Below are 20955 nucleotides of genomic sequence, written 5' to 3'. Positions count from 1 at the left end.
ATTTCAAAACCAAATAGAAAATTTAAAGTAAACCATTGAATTAGACATTATTCTTGCTAATTGATTTTTCATTGTACAATTTAAATATCCAATTTAATTTCCATTATTTTTTGAATAAGGAATAGGATTTTTTCTACAGACATACAGACAACGTACAAATCACGTCGTTTGGACATTCTCGAGAATTTTGGACTCGTTTTGGTCATTCATTCATTCATTAAACCATCTGTTGTTGACCTCTCTAAAATAATACATGGTTTTTACGTCATTGTCCATTGACCATCAGCCAAAAACACTGACCAGTATGATATGCAATGTCAACCTGTTTTTCTTTGCACAATGACCTTTTGAAAAATAGTAAAGCCATACATAAATCACGGTGACGTCAAACTCCTTTATCTCTCTCATGAAGAAAAATATCTAGACTAAGGCATTTCGGCGCATCAGATCTATTCTTGGCTTTTTCAGGAACCAGACAGATTTGACCCATCGAGCTTTTTCTTGCTCACCACCGCAGAGTATTTTCCCTTTATACGATGGCTCTGAAAGCGGTTTTATTCTCTTTTTCAAAATTTCTCCGTTCCTTTTAATGAAAAGGAGAAGTGAAATATAAAAGGTGAATTTTTTTCTCCTTTTAACACAAAAGGTGATTTTTTCTCCTTTTAATCAAAAGGTGAATTTTTTTCTCCTTTTGAATTTAACATAAAAGGTGAATTGTTTTCACTTCACCTTTTGACAAAATGGAAATGGGAATTCTAAGGGAATGCACACGTGTGTGGACGATCGTTCGTGTTGAATATGAACAGTACTAGCTAATAGCCAGGCCATGACATGATAACCTTTATTAGATTTCCCAGAAACAAAACGGACCGCATTTGGAGTGAGGAGGGAAAAATGAAGTAAAGCCGAATGATAGAAGTGAATCTCCTATGTAGAATTTGAAGGAAATTGTTTTCTACATAAGTTGCGCGGCCCGCATGGTTTAACGTACAAACGCCAGATTAAAGATGGTCCGAAAACAACGGGAAATACTAAGCTTTTCCTCATCAACTCACGATTAAGGTTAAGGTTAAAATTCAAGGTTAAAATGCATGACGACTAGTCTAAAAATCCAAATCCAGGCGATAAAAGAATTCTCATTTTGACAAAAGGTGAAAAAAATTCTCCTTCTTAGAAAAGGTGAAAACAATTGTCCTTTTGACAAAAGGTGAAAACAATTGTCCTTTGACCTTTTTTGAACAAAGGTGAAAACAATTGTCCTTTTGACAAAGGTTGGTCCATTGAAGGGTGAAAATAATTCTCCTTTTGACAAAAGGTGAAAATAATTGTCCTTTTCAGTGCGGTCAGACTAGACAAATTTAACGCTGTCTGGCTTTAAATTTAAAACTCAATTTTCGGCAAAGTTCAAAAGAGAAAAATCAAGCAGTCTAATCATTAAAGGGACGTAAACATGAGCGGAAGACGTTTATTAATTTTCATAATTTTCAAACATTTTCTTCGCAAAAAATGGGAACGAATCAAACGATTTCGTACTTTTACACTTCTTAATATGCTGCATTACAAACGAATGAAGAGATTAGCTTTGATGATGAACCGCCCGTTTCTGGCTCGCAACGAGCGAAAGATTTGGGCCCTTGAAAGACACGAATTTTGGTTTACTGATCTATGGGATAGAAGAGATGAAATTGATAATAATGTCCGTCATAGCCAATGGCGACAAGATTTCCGAATCAAAAAGGAAACTTTTGAAATGCTTGTAAGATTGATGAGTCCAAGGTTAGCAAAGCAAGACACGCAACTTCGCAGGGCTGTACCGATTGAAAAAAGGATTGCGATTGGGGATGGATTAGGTTAGCGACGGGAAATGCATGCATAATAGAAGTCGGAAAAACTTTTGGTGTTGCAAAGTCTACTGCTGTTTCAATTACGAGGGATTTTTACAAGGAACTTTCGAGGATTTCGGGTCAGGTTATCCATTTCCCAGTTACAAGAGATGAAACTAGAGAAGAAATAGGACGATTCAAAGAGGAAACAAACTGTAAAATTCCACAAGTGGTAGGGGCAATTGATGGAACGCATATCAAAATAACTGCACCAGCAAGCGAACATAAGGGAGATTACTACAGCCGTAAGCAATGCTATACAATCAACACTCAAGCAGTTGTTGGTGGAAATCTAAAGATCCTAGATGTCGCAACTGGGTTCCCAGGGAGTATACATGACGCCCGAGTGTTAGCTCATACGTCGCTATTTCGAAAAGCAGAACGCTTGGAAATTCTAACTGATCCTACTAAACGGATTGATAACAACACTATACGACCACTTTTACTGGGAGATGGAGCTTACCCTCTGGTTCCATGGCTAGTCAAACCCTATCCTTTTATTCCCGCTTTAACGAGGTCAGAAAAACGGTTTAACAAAATACTCAGCTCTGCTAGAGTCACGGTGGAAAGGGGATTTGGTATTTTAAAGGCTCGGTGGAGATGTTTACTAACGCGCCTTGACGCTGAAGTCGAAAATGTTTCTGATCAGATTATCGCTTGCTGCGTTTTACACAATATTTGTCAAGAAATGAATGACGAATACATCGATGAAGATGGAATGTTAGATAACATACTGAGAAACGAGAGGCGAGCAAGGCAACAACGACGAGTTAACCAAGACATTTATCCGCTGGGAGAAGAAAACAAGAACAATATTGAAAATATATTTAGAACAAAACGAGTAGTACTTTTCATGTAGTGTTCAATGAGAGTGAAATGTTAAAATATTAACTAAAAACCGTTAAAAAACAGTATAATGTTTCAACTTTTAAATTTTCTAGAAAAAAAACATAAGACAAGTGTTACCAAAATATTTTCACTTTTGATTTTGACCACCAGGACCACCAGATAAAATGTTTCCTAACTGTAAGAAAAAATCTCTATCGCGTTTTTTTTCTTCTGCGTCATGTTTTTGTTGGTTTTCCACCAACTCTCTCATGAATTTTGTGTAGTTTTGTTCGGAAGATTTGAAAAAATCAATTTGTTCTCTCTGAACATCAAGTAGTTCTTCGTGGAATGTTTTTTTCTTCTTATTCTTTTTTGAATCATTTAAATCAGTCAATTTTCGTTTGTTCTTGTTTTCATTTCCGTCAGGTTTCTTGTTTTCGACAGTACCCTCAGATTCTTCAAACGTGTCATTGATACCCGTTCTGCAAGCCGTCTCTGTATCAATATCAGAATCTTCTGATTCAATAAGCTCATCTTCTTGTTGGAGGATGGATTTGCCACATGTCCAATCGTCTGGTTCGGCAGGTTCGGCTCTATCGTCTGCACAATCTGATGATGGAAATTGCAAAAAGAATTAGAAAGAAACATACTCACTGGGTGTGTGAAAATGCTCAAAATTTTATTTTAATTTAAATTTTTTTTCTATCATATCGATCATCTCTCACATGGGTTAAAATCAACAAATTTAGAAGGGTTTTGAAAATTAAAAAAAGAAAAGTACAAACATCCATTTCATTTACGCCTCGAGATTTTAAATCATGCTATAACAAAACAATTACCTGGTTTTGATTGTCCAGATTCTTTGACATTTGGCATGGTCATCACATGTTTATCTGAAAGGACCCGATCCAATTGTTGATAGAATTTGCACGTCTTAAATTCAACACCACTCTTTCCCTCGTTGTGCTGCTTACACTTCTTGTATGCGTCTTTCAGTCCTTTTATTTTGGCTTTACATTTTGTAATGTTTTTGGGCTTTCCGTTTACTTTGTTAACTGCGTCTCTTATTTTACCCCACGCTTTGTTAGCATTTGTCGAATTCAACATGTCTTGATTCTCAACCCATAAATAAACTAATGTAGTGGTCTGTTCTGAGGTCCAGCTATCTCTTGTTGTGTTTTGTGATTGTGATGTCGAGGGTTGTTCGGTCGACGGTTCGCTTTGTAGCTGATTCTGTTGAAAATTTGATCCTGTTTGTGGCTGATTCGGTTGTTGGTAAGCTTGTTGACTTGGAAAAACCGGTCTTGTTTGTGGCAGATTTTGCTGCTGATGCATTTCCTGGTTAGGAAAATTTTGCACTGCTGCTTGGTAGTTTTGATAGTATGTTGGATGGTAGTATGGTGGCGGAAATGACATTTTTCATCCAAAAATACTTGTTTTAACAAATCCAATTCTCCCTCAACTTTTCTTCTCTTCTCAATGACTCAATCAAACCACATCAAATCACAACACACAAAAAAAAAACAGACACATTTTTTTCACTCATGAAAAATATGAAAAAGTGTGTTCTTCTGATCTCAAATTTTCTTTTGTTTCGAGCACCTATTCATACTCAATAAATGGGCCCTAATTTTAACAATAGAGTCAAAATTTTAAGACATGCTCGGGAGCATGTCTTATTTCGGTTTAATAATTAGACCCATTATATAAATTTGAATAGAAGATTTATTTTTTTGCAAGCGGTCAGACTACATTTTGTCTTGTTACTATGGATACGGGTGTTATTTAACGATTTTTTTTTCTAGTGAAAAGGTGAAAAAAATTCTCCTTTTGACAAAAGGTGAAGTGAAAGATTTCTCCTTTTAACAAAAGGTGAAAATAATTCTACTTTTGAAATTCACTTCTCCTTTTGTTAAACAATAGAACCTATTGTTTGTTTTAAAAGGAAAAGAGAATTTGAAATGGAGAGGAAATTCTCTCTCAGAGCCATCGTACCTTTAATTTTTTACTTATTTTTGCTATTTGTCTAATCTTATGATTTTTACTGAACTTACATTGTTAAATGGGAGAAAAATTTCTACGGGTTCAATTTTAATCTTATTTCTATCCTTTTGTATTTCCTGTATCAATTTTTTTAACACACTTAAATTTTGGCTGAGCCCATATATCTTTACTTTTCAACAAATTTCAGCTTAAGATGTTTTTTTCGACGCTCGTAAAACTTGAGATCAAACAAGTCAAAAAATTAGAACCGATAATAATATTATCATGAAAAGTTTGAAAATCTTACCAAAGAATTTGTTATTCCTTTCTAGTTTTGTGAAGATATAAGACTAAAATGATCATACATTAATCTTTGGCGCGACAAACCTTTGGAAAAAAACATAACGCTGAGAATATAAATCTTTTCGTTTTGTCCGAAAGTTTGTAACGCCGAAATTTACTTAAATTTACTTTTAATTTACTTAATTGAAGTCAATCGAGCGTCAACCGAACTTCAATTCGGTTGACGAATTCCAAAATACGAACCCCAGTGAAGAATTCTAAAATACAAACCCCGGTGAAAATATCCAAATACATATCCCAGTGAAAAATATTCTGAAACCTTCGCGAATCAGACGTTTTAGAAAATTTTGTGAGAAATAAACTTTGAATGAGCTTTTCTTAAAATCATTTTGCGAATAAGAACTTGGACATAATATACATTTTGGAAGTATCAAAGTTGACTTATCATAAAAAGAGGCCAATAGCAATGTTTAACAAACAATTGTCGAAAAATACTTTTTCGTTGGAATAAACTATGGCCTATTTGACCGAAATTCGCGAATAAAATTAAGGAGAACCCCCGATGAATTGCATTTTTTATTTAGTATTTCCTTGCATTTTTAAGCTTCTGGTGAGAATTTTAGTAGTCAAATTTGTTGCTATTCCTTCGAATATTCTGTATTTTTCTCGTATTTTTGCGATATAAATATAACTTAAATCCTGAACGCACCAAAAATACTATAAACGGGATATTGCTACGCAGAAGAAATGTTATCCACCTACCATCTTGACTACAATATAGCAATTTTCATATTACTATTACAAGAAATTTTCACATAATTTATTTTTGCGATCTCGCCCTTTTTTCGCGCATGTTAAATTCAATATTCTATAAGATTTTCGATTCGCAAAAATCAATTCTGCGAAATATCAAAAAGAAGCTACATAATGTATTATTTTGTGCTCAATTAAATGTAATCTAGTCCCCGAAAGATAAGCGGGAGGATGGGTACACGATTTTTTATTTGGACGTCAAAATTTCGAACAAGGCTGCAATCAAGGTCATAATATTTGAGAAAAAAGGGAAATCCACCGGGAAGTTTTTGAACCACAATCGATTTGTAAGTGCTCTAAAGTAGGTTGGAAGTGTAGAGTTTTAACTCTGAGTTTTAACATGAGACTTAAGACTTAGGACCTTAGGATCTGAGGATCCAAAAGTTCAAAAATAGTCCAATAAGACTCAGAATATAGCCTGGAAGTCTGCCAACCCCTCCCAAATTGAAATATTCGATTAAATTAAAAAGATAGCCAAAAATCGACTTTCTCGCCAGAACTTTAAATCTTGAAAAACGTTAAAATAACCAAAATTCTCAATATATTATGACCTTAATTGTCTTTGAAAATCAAAAATGCCAAATTCTGCTCTGCTGGGGGTCTAATTTCAAACTTAAGTCATATTTTCCGGTTAAAAATATCCCTTTCTTCGATTTAACAGCCAAAAACTTTTTAAAAAATTGAAAATTTTCTCAAATATTGGCATTTTTAGATTTCTGTAAACGGGACCTTATCAAAAAGTGAAATATTTCACCAAAAACTGATTTTGACCTAATGAAAATGCTTCAAAATGGTCGGAAAAGGGTTATTTTTCAAATTTTTGGGGTTTTCTCCTAATTTTAGACCCCCCGCAGAGCAGAAATCGGCATTTTTAATTTTCAAAGACAATCAAGGTCATAATATTTGAGAAAAAAGGGAAATCCACCGGGAAGTTTTTGAACCACAATCGATTTGTAAGTGCTCTAAAGTAGGTTGGAAGGGTAGAGTTTTAACTCTGAGTTTTAACATGAGACTTAAGACTTAGGACCTTAGGATCTGAGGATCCAAAAGTTCAAAATAGTCCAATAAGACTCAGAATATAGCCTGGAAGTCTGCCAACCCCTCCCAAATTGAAATATTCGATTAAATTAAAAAGATAGCCAAAAATCGACTTTCTCGCCAGAACTTTAAATCTTGAAAAACGTTAAAATAACCAAAATTCTCAATATATTATGACCTTAATTGTGGATGTGCTTGTTACAAAGGGTGCGCGAAAATCAATACCACTTTTTAATCCTTTGCTTTTATTTTCGCACGATACGTCGTTGTAAAAAATGTCACCATGCTCAAGGTATGAAGATAATTAGGGAATGATGTGTTTTTTGTTTCGGTCCCAAATATGGGGGAGCCTCCAGATATACTTTAATGCAAAGTATTTTTTAAAATCGGTGCCATCAAACAAACTAGAAGGGCTCCCAGTTGTTTTGAAAGTCCTACAATTTCATGAAGGGTTAAAATTTTGAAACATTGTCCCAAATTGTCCAAAACATCTTCCCAGGAGAGGGGTTGTCCAACAGGAGGCCCCCCCGGCGGACCCTCAATTCACGCAATCACGCAATTTTTTTTCGAAATTCACGCATTCACGCAAATTTTCCTCGAGTTTCACGCAATAATCCGATTTTTCAGAAATCGGAAAATTTTTTGGGAAAAATCGGGGAAACATTGGAAAATCGGGAAAACTGCACATAATCGGTGGAAAAAAGGGAAAATTCACGTATTCATGCATAAAATAGCCCAGATTCACGCATTCACGCAATCGAAAAGTACATTTTCACGTTCACGTAAGTTTTTTCAATTCACGCATTCACGCATTTTTTTTTCAATTTTCACGCATTCACGCAACCGAAAATGCCCATTCACGCAATCACGCAAACCGCTGGGGGGCCCCCAACAGGGTATGCTGCTTGGTTTTAGAAAATTGACCTTACGTGAGATTCAAAAATGACTGAACCCTTTTTTTATTCCCAAAAATACTCGCAAAAATATCCTAGAAATATGACAGGGGGTATAAGAAGCTAGATTTTTTTAGTGGGCGAGAGGTGACAGCTAAAGAAGTTGTTACTCGAACTTGTACATCCTATACACGCTTTATTAAAGTTTGGCTTTATATAAATTCCCTTAAACTTTAAACTTTTGATATTCTGATTTTATGTTAAGCTACACGCTTATTTTAAATAAGAATGGTGTAAATCCATTTCATCATGGATATTCTTAACTTTTTTGGGAAAATCATCCTGAAATATTCTTACAGCATTCTTAGGTTAGGATCCTAATTCAGACTAGACTTAACATTTAGTACATAGGGGGGGGGGCGTACGGGTTTGACGGTGTGACGGTATTAACCCTTTTTTCTATCGGTGTTTCGGTGTCAAACATGCAATGCGGTGACAAAATTAAGGATTTTAGCAAATTTTGCTATCGGTGTTGACGGTAATCCAAGAAATATGCGTCGGTATTTCGGTGTCTGCGACTCCCGTACGCCCCCTCTACATACGTCTCAAAATTCCATGATGGTGATATTCTTAGCATATTCTTAATTTTTTGGCCATTTTCATCATGGACATTCTTATAAAGTGTATTCTTATAAAAAAAAGCGTGTAGCTAGGTTATCGTTTGGATTTTTAATTTTAAATTTCTTGAGAATATTTTAGGATAAATTCGACCGAAAAGTTATATTAAGAATACACGTTTTTTTTATCAGAATATCCAAAATTTTGGAAGGATTTGGATGTTCTTAACTTTTTGAGTTTTAAGCCTAAAAATTTTCTTAACATGTTCTTATTTTCGCCATTTTTTGAGTATTTTTGTCAATTTTCTAAGAAATCGGGTGCTTTAGAGCCCTTTAAAGCTTAAAATGTTCTTAACTTGTTCTTAAGATTTTGGCCATCGAAGCCTTGTGTTTTTATATAGTTTGTTCTTATAAAAAAAAAACGTGTATCACAAAACAAAAATACACCATTCCTATAAAAAACGTGTATGGCGATACCAAGCCAATTTGTTGAGTTTACAGGCCATGCAAGTCAAAAGTCAAGAGTGTTGGTCGGTCGGCAAAAAAATTAAAATAAAAGGCCCCCATAAAAGATAGATTAAACCCCAAAATTAGCTAAAATGGCAAAAAGTAAATATTACCAAGAAAATTACCAGACTCTACAAGGGCAACATAAAAACTAGAACATAAAATCATGGAAAAGCTACCAAAACGTAGCCGGCATCAATGAAAATAATGGACTCCCGAAATCAATTTTACTTTGATTTCAATTTTTCTGATTTTAGAGTCGGTCGGGCCGTAAAACAACTAATTAACTTGGCCTCGTTTAATTCATAAATTCAGGTAAGAAAAACCGGGAAAACCTTCACGCAAATCGGGAAAAATTTTGCAATTCACGCATTCACGTAGACGTGCATCCAAGAATCGAAAAGTCGCACCACGCAAACAACCTAATTTCGCTTTAATGAAAGGCAAACTGCTTGGGGTCTCCATTATTTACTACACCAAATAAGTATTAAGTATTAAGTATTAGGCGTTTTAGACTTCCCAAATGAAAAATGCTAAATTAAAAAGTGTAAACTTTACGACTTTTAATTCGATCAACATTGGGCAATTCGCTTACTTAAATTGACTCTCCTTCTTTTGGTTCTTTTGGGGTCATTAGCGTAGGTAGTATGCACACAGATAAAAATAGCTGAAAATTGACTCCCTCCTTTAAAGACAAATTAATGTTTTTTGCATGTGTACATTTTCCCCAGCTCCTACACCAAATACGCAAATGTACGTTTTTGAAAAGACTCCTCCCTCCCCTATAGCGACGCTATTTCTATTTACTACAATTGTACAAAAAGAATATAGCCGAAAGTAATTTTAATTGACGTATAATATAAGAAAAATTCCCCAAGAAGCAAAAATTTTTAAACAATGTATAGAAATATCGATTTCTGAAAGAAATAAAAGAATTTCTCCTATTGTTATACCAACTTCTTCAACATGTTTTCAAATAAGCCCAGTGGTCATAAAAGTCTAGTGGTCATAAAAGTACTGGGTAAGAGATTGGTTCGTTGCACAGTTAAAAAAGAAAATTGTGCACGCAGTAAATATTATTTTATTCACTGACAAACTGACGAATGAACAGACTGAATGTGTTGCTAAGCATATTGAAATAATGGACTTCAACGTTACCTTTTTTGTCATGTCAGCCGATAGAGAAAGAGTGGAAAAACGGCTGAGAAGAAGCCAAGTGACAGTGGAAAGGCTGTCAAGAATGTTTGGTGTAAGTATTTACACGTGACTTCCTTTTGATATTTTGGTTTTGGAATAATTTTTCTTCCTCGCTGGAGATGAAAGTACCGTCGGGATATTTTTGTACAATGTTTTCGAGACTCTATCGCAAGGCCAGAAAAAGCACGAAGTTAGTCTTAAAAAAAGAGGACTTCGGAGTAACTAAAACAAATCTTTTTAGCTAATAGCAAAAATACTGTGTCCCTTTAAAATTTTTACAAAGCTTTTTTTCACGTGCACATTTCTTTATAAACAAGGCTTGACTGTAAAATCATTTATCTCTTACGCATTCAGTATGATTTTCTAATATACATGTGTGAAAACTTAAATCTTTAATTTTTTTTCCAGTTCACGCGTGAATCACTGTATGTCACTGAGGAATACAATGGAACGTCCGAATTCCCAGATGCCGAAGGAAGTTTTGCGTTTCTCGAAGAAACAATCTATAAAGTAGAGGGTGAAAGACTACATCAACAAGCAGCACAGCCAACCCCTGCTCAGCCCGCTCAGCCTGCTGACGTAGCAGAAGACTTTGGAGCATTTAGACAATTTAACTTGCCACCTGGGTAAGTTATTTTTATTAACAGCAAGGCCGTGCCTTAAGGGAAGAAATTTTCGTGAGAAGATATTTTGGCGGAATGTACTTTTGCGAATTAAAGGAAATTCATTTTATTTTCCTAATAGGTACAAGCTAATATGATGAATTTCGCGGAAAAAATTTTCGCGATTGCCCAAATTTTATATTTTGCGGAATTTATTTTCGCGAATTTCCTATTTCAAAAGAATTCGTGGAATTTTCGCTAAAAAGGTGCAAATTCGCGAAAATAGCTTCTCGCGAAAATTTCTTCCCTTATGGTAAGAGGGGGAGGGGGGCTAACGCTTATAGTGACAGGGTATTGACACGGGTATTGAGACCACGAGGGCCATACATGGTTTCACCCGAGGGGGCGATAATTTGAAGTTTTATCTCTCTAGATAAAAAACTTTTTTTCAAAATACCATTTTTGAAAGATTTATGGACAGGAAGTAAGTTTTGAAGCTACATTAAGCTAGTTCACTGCTATTCATACTTATTTTTTAAGAAAAACTTTAAACGGGAAAATACGAGCTGGAAACATTTTGAGATTCATTTCTGCATCAACAATCTTTAATTTATACATTTTTCGTTTTATTCAGGCCCTCCAGAAAAAGGCCAAAATCATCGATTGTTTTCTTTCTGAAAGTATTCCTTGGAAAGCTTGAGGGCAAGAAAATTGGTAAGGAAAAAATATTTGTTTTCGGGGAGAAATAAACCTAATGAAAGTGACCTTTAAAAATTGAACACTTAAGTTGAACATTTCATAAATTGTTTTTGCAATATCAACACTGTTAATCTTTAATCATTCAGTTCCAGGAAGCTTAATGACATAATTCATGTCCCTATTGTATTACGAGCTTTACGCTTGGTTTTCGACCAGAAATTTCTTAAAATCTTCTTATTACCGAATAGACTGAATATCTTTCTTTTCTTATTTTCAGACTCAAAAAGAATGCAGCTCGTACGCATCACGGACGAAAACTCTAACGTGGCCAAAATTACCGAGATGGTGAGAGAGGTGTTTGATGATGAGTCTCTAGTACTTGTCGAGGCAAACGGTTGTCCGTTCGAGGATTCAGCGGTTACAAGAGGTATTTAACTTTTTTCTATGTTGTCTCTTTTAAATCTTTACACAGGCATAAGAAAAACCTATAATGAGTCTTGCTCCACATTTCTCTATCCATTACAAAAATTCATTTTCATTTGCATCTTACATGTAAAATCATATACATATGTAAAATCACACCGTGTATTTCTAGCTTTAAGAATATTTTAGGATGAGTTTTCGACAAAAAAGTTAAGAATATACATTATGAAATGAAAAAAAAATTAAAGAATTCTTATAAAAAAGCACGTTTGTAAGGTTTATATGTATACTTATGGTGCAATTTGGGATATGTCAAAAACTTTTTCTGGTTTTGTTTACAAAACTTTTGCATTATATAAAATCATAAGTAGGAATTTTTCTACTTGTGTGTAAAATCATATATGATTTTATGAAAGCGGCTTCAGCCAATCAGATTGAGTCTTTACTTATGGCAAGCGAGGGGAGAAAAAAATCGCCTGAAACAGAAAGAATACGTAATTTTTATTTATTAAAAAATATTTTAAAAAGCGTGTAGCAACCAAACCCTTATTCACTTTTGATACACGATTTTACTTTTATAAAAATATCTTCTATGAGAATATCAAGTCGTGATTTAGGATTTAGAACAACAGGTTTATTGTTTAGAAATAAGACCCATAACAAAAAAGCACTACTGTATGCTGATAAGAAATAAAGCGTGAAACAATAGTCGTATCCTCGTTGTCTATTAAAGTTTCTTTTGTAATTTTCTCCAGAATTCGTCTACTGGAAAGTGAGTGCCAGAAAAGTCTACGCGGTCCCACGTGAAGAACTCGATCGAAGAAATGAACGGGCAAATGGATCAAATTCGACAAGCCAGGTTGACGAGCAACGACAACAACAGCTTCATATGGACCTCACTTCAAAGATATCTGGGATGGAGCTCAATATCCAAAATGGAATCGAAAGAAGTACACAGCAACTGCAAGAATCAATTTCCACAATAAGGCTTGTTGGGCCACTCAAAGATGCGTTACGATGCCTTTATTGCAGAGGTACCTCCAGACCCCCAGTGATCTACGGGCTCTGTTGTGGTCAAGTTATTGGTTGTGGAGAGTGTCATTTACACTACGATGGCGAGACGTGTATTCATTGTAGGAGTAATGAGTTTTCGACCATTCAACTACGCTTTTTTGATGCATTACTCGAAATAATGCACCAACTCAACATGTGATGAACTATTTACAGTATAGTATAGTATCTTATGAAGTCTTCTTTTTGTACATATCATCTTTGAAAAGCGAAAACATATCTACTACATCGTGGAAATCGCCATGAAGTTGTACATTTCTTTACTCAAAGTAATAGCTGGACTAAGTAACAACTAAAAATCATTTAGTTCATCGTTTATGACTTAAAATTATTATCGAGCAAGTTTTTTTATAATATCGAAATCCCTCTAAACATGCCTTTTGAATTTACGCTCTTCATCATAGAGCCAATTTTTTATAAAAAAGCCCAGCTGGACACAACGTTGTTTCAACGTTTATCTAACGTTCATGACGTCCATTTAACGTTATATGAACGTTGAAACAACGTTGTGTGCCGGCTGGGAGTGTTGTTCTATTTTTCAAGACCTCCTAAAACTTGGAAATGCTGTTTTAAAAACTCTAAATAACAAAGTTTTCATTGACTTGTAAACTATTCGTTTAAAATTAAAAGATAACTGTGAAAGATAAATATTTTATACTGTGATACAGGTGTATGGTGGCCCATGAGTGCCAAATTAAATTTTTTTTGACATTTCTATAAAAAAAATTCAAAATAATTTACTTTTCACATTCATTTTTGCAATAGCTTTTAATTTAAGTTTTGAACTAAATTTTGATTCAAAATTGATTTACTTTCTATTTTTGTTTCAAATTTAAAACAGGTTTGTTTTCAAAAACGATTTCCAACTCAGCCCATCGAGGCCATGTCATTTTAAAATCAATTTTAAATTTTTTTAAATGAATTGATCTGACAGCCCATTGAGGCCATTCATAGAAATGAGTAAATTTCAACAGATAAAGTCTCTTTTGATAATAGAACGAACAAGTTGTTTGTTTTTTTGGGGGGTCACATTGGGGTTTCCTCGGAGCCATAAATATTAAAGCATATGGCGGCAACAAGAAAGGGGTTGGAAGTACACGCTTTTTTTTTAATAAGAATATACTTTATAAGAATGTCCATGATGAAAATGGCCAAAAAACAAAGAATATGCTAAGAATATCACCATCATGGAATGTTGCTACTAAAGCTAAGAATGCCATTTTTAGACCATTTTCAATTATAAATTATAAATTATCCCCAAGTAAGGCTCACTCCTCCACAAAAAATGCCATTTTATGCTTGAGTCGTATGTACTAAATGTTAAATCTAGTCTTCTTTAGGATCCTAACCTAAGAATATGCTGTAAGAATATTTTAGGATAATTTTCCCAAAAAAGTTAAGAATATCCATGATGAAATGGATTTACACCATTCTTATAAAAAAAAGCGTGTAAATAAAACTTCCCTCCTATTACACTTTTTTTTTATAAGAACCAGTAATTTTTTGCTGAGACTCGGCTGTTCTTAATTTTTTGGCACTTTAAGCCTTGAATTGTTCTTATTTTGTTCTTATTTTTTCTAAAGTAAAAAACATTTACTTTACTATTTAAAGGATTTTAGAAACCAGTGATTATTTTTGCTATAACCCTCTAACTTCTAACTTCAGCCTCTCCACTGTTCTTAAATTGTTCTTATTTTTTGGCATTTTTTAGCCTCATTGTTCTTAAAAATTGTTCTTATAAAAATAAGTGTATTTCCTCTCTTCTTATTACATTTTTCTTTTCATGCTCGCGTGCTGCATATTAAGAAAAAATTCGACTCTTTATTTTCACATATATACATCAAAACAAAGGCTCTTCATGTTGCCCATTGTTTGATGAATAATTTTGTCTGCAAAAAGAAGTAAATTTTTCAAGACAAAATACAACCCACCAGCCAAACAATGAACAATAGAAAGGAAAAGCACTGTGACGGACAAAAAATCTCTCATTTATGGTACCATAGAACCCCGGGGGGGTACTAGGATTGATGGGTGTCGGGTATGTGCGTGCCAGACCTCTGGACCCTTACCCTTAGAGAGACTGAATTTTGGTGAAAAGGTGACCCTTAGAGAGACTCAGTGTAGAAAAACCCAACCCTTAGAGAGACTTTTTCACAAAAAATTTCTATAATGGGCCAAAGAAATTCGATTTTTAAAAGAATTTCTCCAATTTTCGAAAAATTTCTCTAATTTTTGAAAAATTTTCTCACTTTTTTTAAAAATGTTCTCACTTTTTTGACTTTTCACTTTTCTTTGACCCGAGTTTGTGAAAAAACCGACCCTTAGAGAGACTGATTTTGACTTTTGTTGTTTTGGTAACCCTTAGAGAGACTTTGGGAGGGTGAAAAACCCTACCCTTAAGGCACGCACATACCCAGCACCCATTTTTGCCTAAGTACCCCCCCCGGGCATAGAACACTGGAGTAAAGGATATCATTTTATACTCTCCTACACATTTGTAAAAAATGTTTGGGGTTTAAGCACTAAGTTGTTTTGGCCTTGATGGGCCGTGAACTGTAAACAATCCAATAAGTAACCATAGTAACTTCAATCTTTTAAGCCTGTAGGGGTCTGGAGACAAAGCTGTCTTTGGCACTGATGGGCTACGTGAGAAAAGTGATTTTAAAAATAAAAAAACGAAATGCTTTTTAAAATGATATCCAAAAGTAAATGAGAATTAAAACAAAATGTAAATCATTTGTGTGGCCTTGCTGGGTCGTATTTTAAGTTGTTTTTAAAGTCATTTTGAAAACGAAATTACTTTTAAATTGATTTTGAAATGAAAGTCAATTTAAATTATAAAATGAAAGTTATTTTCATTTATAAAAAAAATCCTTTTTGAGTTTTTCAATAAAAAATTACTTGGCACTTATGGGCCACCATACAGGTGGTAAAATCGGGGAGACTTTTTATTATGGTTTTGACTATTTTTATTATTTTCCTCTCTCTCGTAGACGCAATGATATTCCGTGCGTTTTCCGATTATACCTACTCAGTAACCAGTGTTGCGGTTCTCAACTTCAGTTGAGCTAGAATCTGAATCTTTGAGAGCTTTTTTCAATTTTCGAAAACTTTGATTTTTGGGCCCTAGGGACGGGTTTTTCGCCAAAACGAGGCTAAAACTTTGGGGCAATCTGGAGACTTCAAAAATTGTCGGATTTGGCTGAAATTTCGCACTCTTGTTCCTTGGGTGAATATCTGGGGGTGCTTTTTTCATTTTTTCATTTTTCAAAAATAGATCTCTATTTTATATTAAAGTCCTTCCCTGTTACTTAGAATGCAGTAAATATTGCAAATTCTGTTTAAAAGCAATACAGTTTCTATTGCAAGTTTTATTTAAAAGCAACATCTCTATTATCTCTATTATTTGAGCTATTTTATTGACCGACCACCCGGTTTGTTTTATCCTTAGCATTTCATTCTTTTATCATTTCTGGCTTTTGCGACTAGAGAAATGTAACTGGCTTTAAATTTAAAATTCTGTTTTCGGCAAACTTCAAAAGATAACAACAAAATTTCCTTTGTAAAGATGAACGAAATTCTTTCCTTTTGCATGCTCGAACGTGGCGTATAGAAATAATTATTGTTTCTGAATTTAGAATTTATTTCCTACACCTCTGCAAAACTTTTAAACCCGCTGGGGTGGGTCAAATGGTTATCTTTTCCCAATGAGGTCAAAAATTTCTATTGTTCTTTTATTGTATTTTCAACGGAGTGCCTCTTTTAATGTTTGATTTAACTACTGGAGTGACCTTTCTGCTTAATGGGGCGAAGAAATGGGCCTTCTTTTAGCAATTTTCCCACTGGGGGCGTAAGTAATCCAAGTGTGTCAGCGCAAATCCCACTTTTCTTAAGGCCATGCACAACAAGGAACAAGCAGCTAAGCAGATCTGCTTCCGATACCTTAAGGTAGACTAGTAAACTAGTCTATAAATGTTTTAAAGAAGATTCCGGGAGTTATTTTGAAAGGGGCGGGCGAAGGAAGAAAATGTTTTCATTTTCATTCTGTGGTTATCTTTCCATCTATATTTTATGACAACCGACTAATACCTAACCTTAAGGGTACAAATTTCTGCTGGAATTTAGTTTTGCGGATTTTAAGCTTTTAATTCTTATGTATTACTTCGAGTAAACGCCCCTCTTTTAAACAACCCCACTCGAATGAACGCCCCATCTGAAGAGAAAAGTGTTCGATAAACGTCCCCTTCAAATTTCGAATGGTTTGAACAATAGAAGCAAAATATTTTTTTCTCTTTTATCAGTATAATAAGGAAAATACAAAATGTCGGTGAAAAAAAGTTATCAAACATTCGAGTGTCTAGACGCCTTGTACCAGTTCGTGCGTTTTACGAATAAAAAATAACACAGCATTTTCAAAGGATTGTGGTCGGTTGTTGATGCAATCTTCAAATAAAGACTTAATCCGAAATCTCTGTGAAAATTCTCCTAATCTCCGTGCCTTCTGATCATTGAAACCTTGCAAAGGATCGATACCAAATGCATGCTCATCCACTAACTGACCAGCATAACGAGTTTCATATTCCTGTTTCGCCTCAAGCGCTTCGGGTAAATTAGCATGATTTATTGGTTGCAGTTGGTTAGTGTTTTCCTTGATATTGGCAGGCTTTCCTCGTCCTATAAAATAAAAATACACGTTTGCTGAAAGACTGTTGGCCTAAAAATTTGTATTTTTAGTGTTATTGACATTGACATGGAGAATGAATATAATAAGCATAGTAAAAAGCGCAGCACTTAGTTTCCGATTGTTCTAGTACACATTTTTATAAACAACGAAGTATTATCAGCCTAAATGAAATGGATTTACACCATTCTTATAAAAAAAAGCGTGCATAGTTATTATTCTTTAATGAAATGAGACAAATCTGACCTGGAATTGTATGTTGATTCCAAGATTTAGCAACAACATTAATTCCATATCCAGAAACAGCGCAGGAAACGAACGAAACACAAAACTTTTGAACTTCACACGCCATGTTTATGCTTCCATTATTATCCATTCGGACTAATATAGCTTTGATCGGATAATTTACTCTGATATTAACTTCAGGCCAGAATCTTTCGATTGGTAAATTCTAAATTAATCGAAAAAATGTAGAAATGAAATCAGACGATTGCAAAGAAGTGTGATTTTATGATAAAAACCGGGCTTCCTAGAAATCCCTTTGGTAGATGATTTTTACTTTTATTTATTTCTTTATTTCCTGATCAATTTTGCAAACCTTCTGTACAAAACATTTTTTTCTTTGAAAGGTAAAAAGGGAATGTGGGAAGCCTAGAGGTAATAGTTATTCTTGATTCTCACTTAACCGGAAGTACCCTATAAAAGTTTAAAACAAAAGGAGGGGTGGTAAATTATGGAATTTTAATGGGTTCTTCCGTATAAAAGTTACGTCATGAATAATACCACGAATATCTATCAACTTGAATCGAAAAATCAGAAGCTTGTGAAGCGTGAAAATTATACCAAATTATTCATTTGTAAATTGAAAAGCAAAATAAGTAAATAATGATTACAAGAAAATATCAAAATAACATACCTGCTTAGATTGAGTTTGTCTGTATTTTGCAATATCCTGCCTAGACCTCAAGTGGCCATAAATATCCTGCATTCCCAAAGTGAGGTAAAATTCTTTACCACCATCAACACGAATCTGGTGAAACATCCCATAGTCAGTACATGTCTGCCTGAAATAAAAATAATACCTACCTTAACTGTGAGACCTTATTCCTCTAACAAAAACTGGGTGACGCCACTTAGCGTCGTTACAAACTGTAATTCATATTTTATCCTCGACACATATTAAAATCTAAGTAAAAAAAAATCTAATGAAACAAACCTATAGATCTCTCTGTAAATGGTCAAGTTGTTTTTCACCGGCATGGTTGAAGTTGCAACGACAAAGCGACTGTGCCCGTCAATGGCTGCTACATGGGTAACTCCATACATAACCAGCTTCTCGTTTTGATCCATATGGAGTTTGTGGCCGAAATAATCTGCCCTGTAAGGTATTGGGTTGATTGCTCTTCTTGCTTGAGTTCTCCTTTGAGCAGTGTAAACAGGAGAAACAGTGGATAGGGCTTTGCTGATTCTTGTCTCTCCAATTGCGAGGCTGTGTTTTTGCCTGAGATATCCTGTCATCATTTTTCGTCCATAAGCAGGACCAACCTTTCAAAGAAAAATAATTAATCAACGTTAAAACTGGAAATCGTATTATTGTTATCATACAGAAATTTCGTCATTTAATTCAAGGTCTGTTTGCAGATATTTTTCCTGTCCTTTTTAAACTTCACATTTTCACATTTTTACATGCTCCCCTTTCATTGCAAATCAAAAAGTCCTAAAGTAAAAGATTGGTCATAGAACGCCCTGGTTAAGTAAGTCCCTGAAGTGGTCCATGATTCCAATACAAATGCTTACAATATATAGAATTATATGGTAGTCGTCTATTAAAAAACTATACCTCATCAACAGCAACTCGCACCATTTCATTAACCTGTTCTTGAGAAACTTTCGACGATAAGCCATTTTTCTTGCAAAATAATTTAATCGAAGGAACTGAAAATCCTCTTTCGCCTGGGTAATTGTCTTTCAGAATTTGACTTATCTGATGATAAGTGTTGCCATTCAAAAGTCTGCAGAAAAATTCAAAATCAACATTCTCCATTTCCGTACGTGCGCGACTTGCTCGACCATTCAGTTTTTCTAAAGTGTTTCACAATGGCAAGATCGAGTTTTTTATATAAGGCAGGGCCACCACGTGATCAAACTTAATAGGTTGATCAATTTACTTTCATTATAAAATAAAAATATAACTTTTAAATTTAGGTTCTCATTTCAATATTAACGACAAGTTCATAATTTGACACTGCATGCCTATTTTCATTTTCAGTCTAAAAATGAAATAAATTTAATAAATTTTTAAATTTGGTTTTGAAATTGAAAATTGAATTATACTTTTGTGGCAGCATGGGGATTTTAACAAGGCGATCGCACACACGACAGGATGGGGTCCGGGAAGGAAGGGCGCCCGGACACGCCCTAAATTTTCCAAAAAAAACTTGTTTGAAATTCAATTTCCAATTTGAGATGAAAAATTGAAAATAGCTTGTTTTTCGATTTCAAATTGCATAATGAATATTAAAAATTGAATTTTTTTCAATTTTCATTTCATTTTTAAAAAGAAAATTGAATTATACTTTCGCTACACGGATTTTTTTCGATCAGCTAATTCATTATATCGCTAATGTCTCTGTAGGCCACCATAGTTTTGATAAGATTTTAAAGATTTTAAAATTTTGATAAGAAACTTTATCAAGATTATCTCGTTTACCCAGACAATTTTAGCAGACTTTTGACCAAAAACTTACCATCAATAATGATGAACATGTCATCAATTCCAACACCAAGCACCAGAGAAGGGAGTGTTCCAACGAAAGAGACGAAGAAATTTTCAGCCAACAAATCCAGCCCGAAACCTGCTCCAATTCCAAAAATACAACACATCACACCAACAATGCCTATGGAAGAAATTTCTAGACATAGATCTTTTTTAATAAGACCTATAGTAGAATTCTTAACATTTAGCCAATGACAGCACTCATTAGATTAATGGGGGAGATCTATTATTAAATAAAAATGGTATGATCTGTATATGTTATAAAACTTTTCCAGCCACGTCCCCATGTATCTTAGGCTTTGTTCACATTACTGATGGACGCCAGAGAATAACGGGGGCTGCATAACATCAACAATGGTAAAATAAATTTTACGAATTTACACTCACTTAGTCACTCAGTCAAAAGATATCAAACAAATTTATAAGCTGATTGACGTCTAAAAACGCTGTTTTCTGCTGTTTTCTGCTGTTTTTTGGGGTCAGTCACTTATTAACTTTGTATCATAACTTTATATTGAATAAATATTTTAGTAAAGTTTCTTCACAGTGATGACGTCCTAAGATCAAAGAATCTCTCCCAATGAAAATGAGTTATAGACTTTCCTAAAAGATCTTCATTTTCATCTTCGTTTTTAGAAATT

At 34.3% G+C, this 20955-nt stretch overlaps 4 protein-coding genes across 4 annotated transcripts; 2 read left to right on the top strand and 2 right to left on the bottom strand.

The window, feature by feature from the left end:
* The first annotated feature begins 1549 nt into the window (after window positions 1-1549).
* LOC136817569 (uncharacterized) lies at window positions 1550-2742 on the top strand. Its single transcript, XM_067073892.1, has 2 exons — window positions 1550-1850; window positions 1985-2742. The coding sequence occupies exons 1-2, from the start codon at window positions 1550-1552 to the stop codon at window positions 2740-2742; spliced, it is 1059 nt and encodes a 352-aa protein (XP_066929993.1).
* Window positions 2743-2793: 51 nt separating this feature from the next.
* Window positions 2794-4345, bottom strand: LOC136817574 (zinc finger and SCAN domain-containing protein 29-like). The gene is made up of 2 exons (XM_067073898.1): window positions 3551-4345; window positions 2794-3320 (listed from the first exon to the last, which is right to left on the bottom strand). Exons 1-2 carry the CDS (start codon window positions 4125-4127, stop codon window positions 2860-2862), a joined length of 1038 nt encoding a protein of 345 aa, XP_066929999.1. The 5' UTR covers window positions 4128-4345; the 3' UTR covers window positions 2794-2859.
* A 5634-nt stretch (window positions 4346-9979) lies between these two features.
* Window positions 9980-13222, top strand: LOC136817571 (uncharacterized). The gene is made up of 5 exons (XM_067073895.1): window positions 9980-10114; window positions 10471-10688; window positions 11299-11378; window positions 11641-11790; window positions 12542-13222. Exons 1-5 carry the CDS (start codon window positions 10007-10009, stop codon window positions 12997-12999), a joined length of 1014 nt encoding a protein of 337 aa, XP_066929996.1. The 5' UTR covers window positions 9980-10006; the 3' UTR covers window positions 13000-13222.
* A 3904-nt stretch (window positions 13223-17126) lies between these two features.
* On the bottom strand, window positions 17127-19601 carry LOC136817592 (uncharacterized). Its single transcript, XM_067073919.1, has 5 exons — window positions 19379-19601; window positions 18755-19083; window positions 18455-18602; window positions 17785-17989; window positions 17127-17531 (listed from the first exon to the last, which is right to left on the bottom strand). Exons 1-5 carry the CDS (start codon window positions 19580-19582, stop codon window positions 17215-17217), a joined length of 1203 nt encoding a protein of 400 aa, XP_066930020.1. The 5' UTR covers window positions 19583-19601; the 3' UTR covers window positions 17127-17214.
* Between the last annotated feature and the right edge of the window lie 1354 nt (window positions 19602-20955).

This window comes from Clytia hemisphaerica, unplaced genomic scaffold (assembly GCF_902728285.1).
Source record: "Clytia hemisphaerica strain Z4C2 unplaced genomic scaffold, Clytia hemisphaerica genome assembly, whole genome shotgun sequence".
NCBI lineage: Eukaryota > Metazoa > Cnidaria > Hydrozoa > Leptothecata > Clytiidae > Clytia > Clytia hemisphaerica.
The sequence above is the reverse complement of the archived record's forward strand: the minus strand, read 5'-3'. Positions and strand labels throughout refer to the sequence as shown.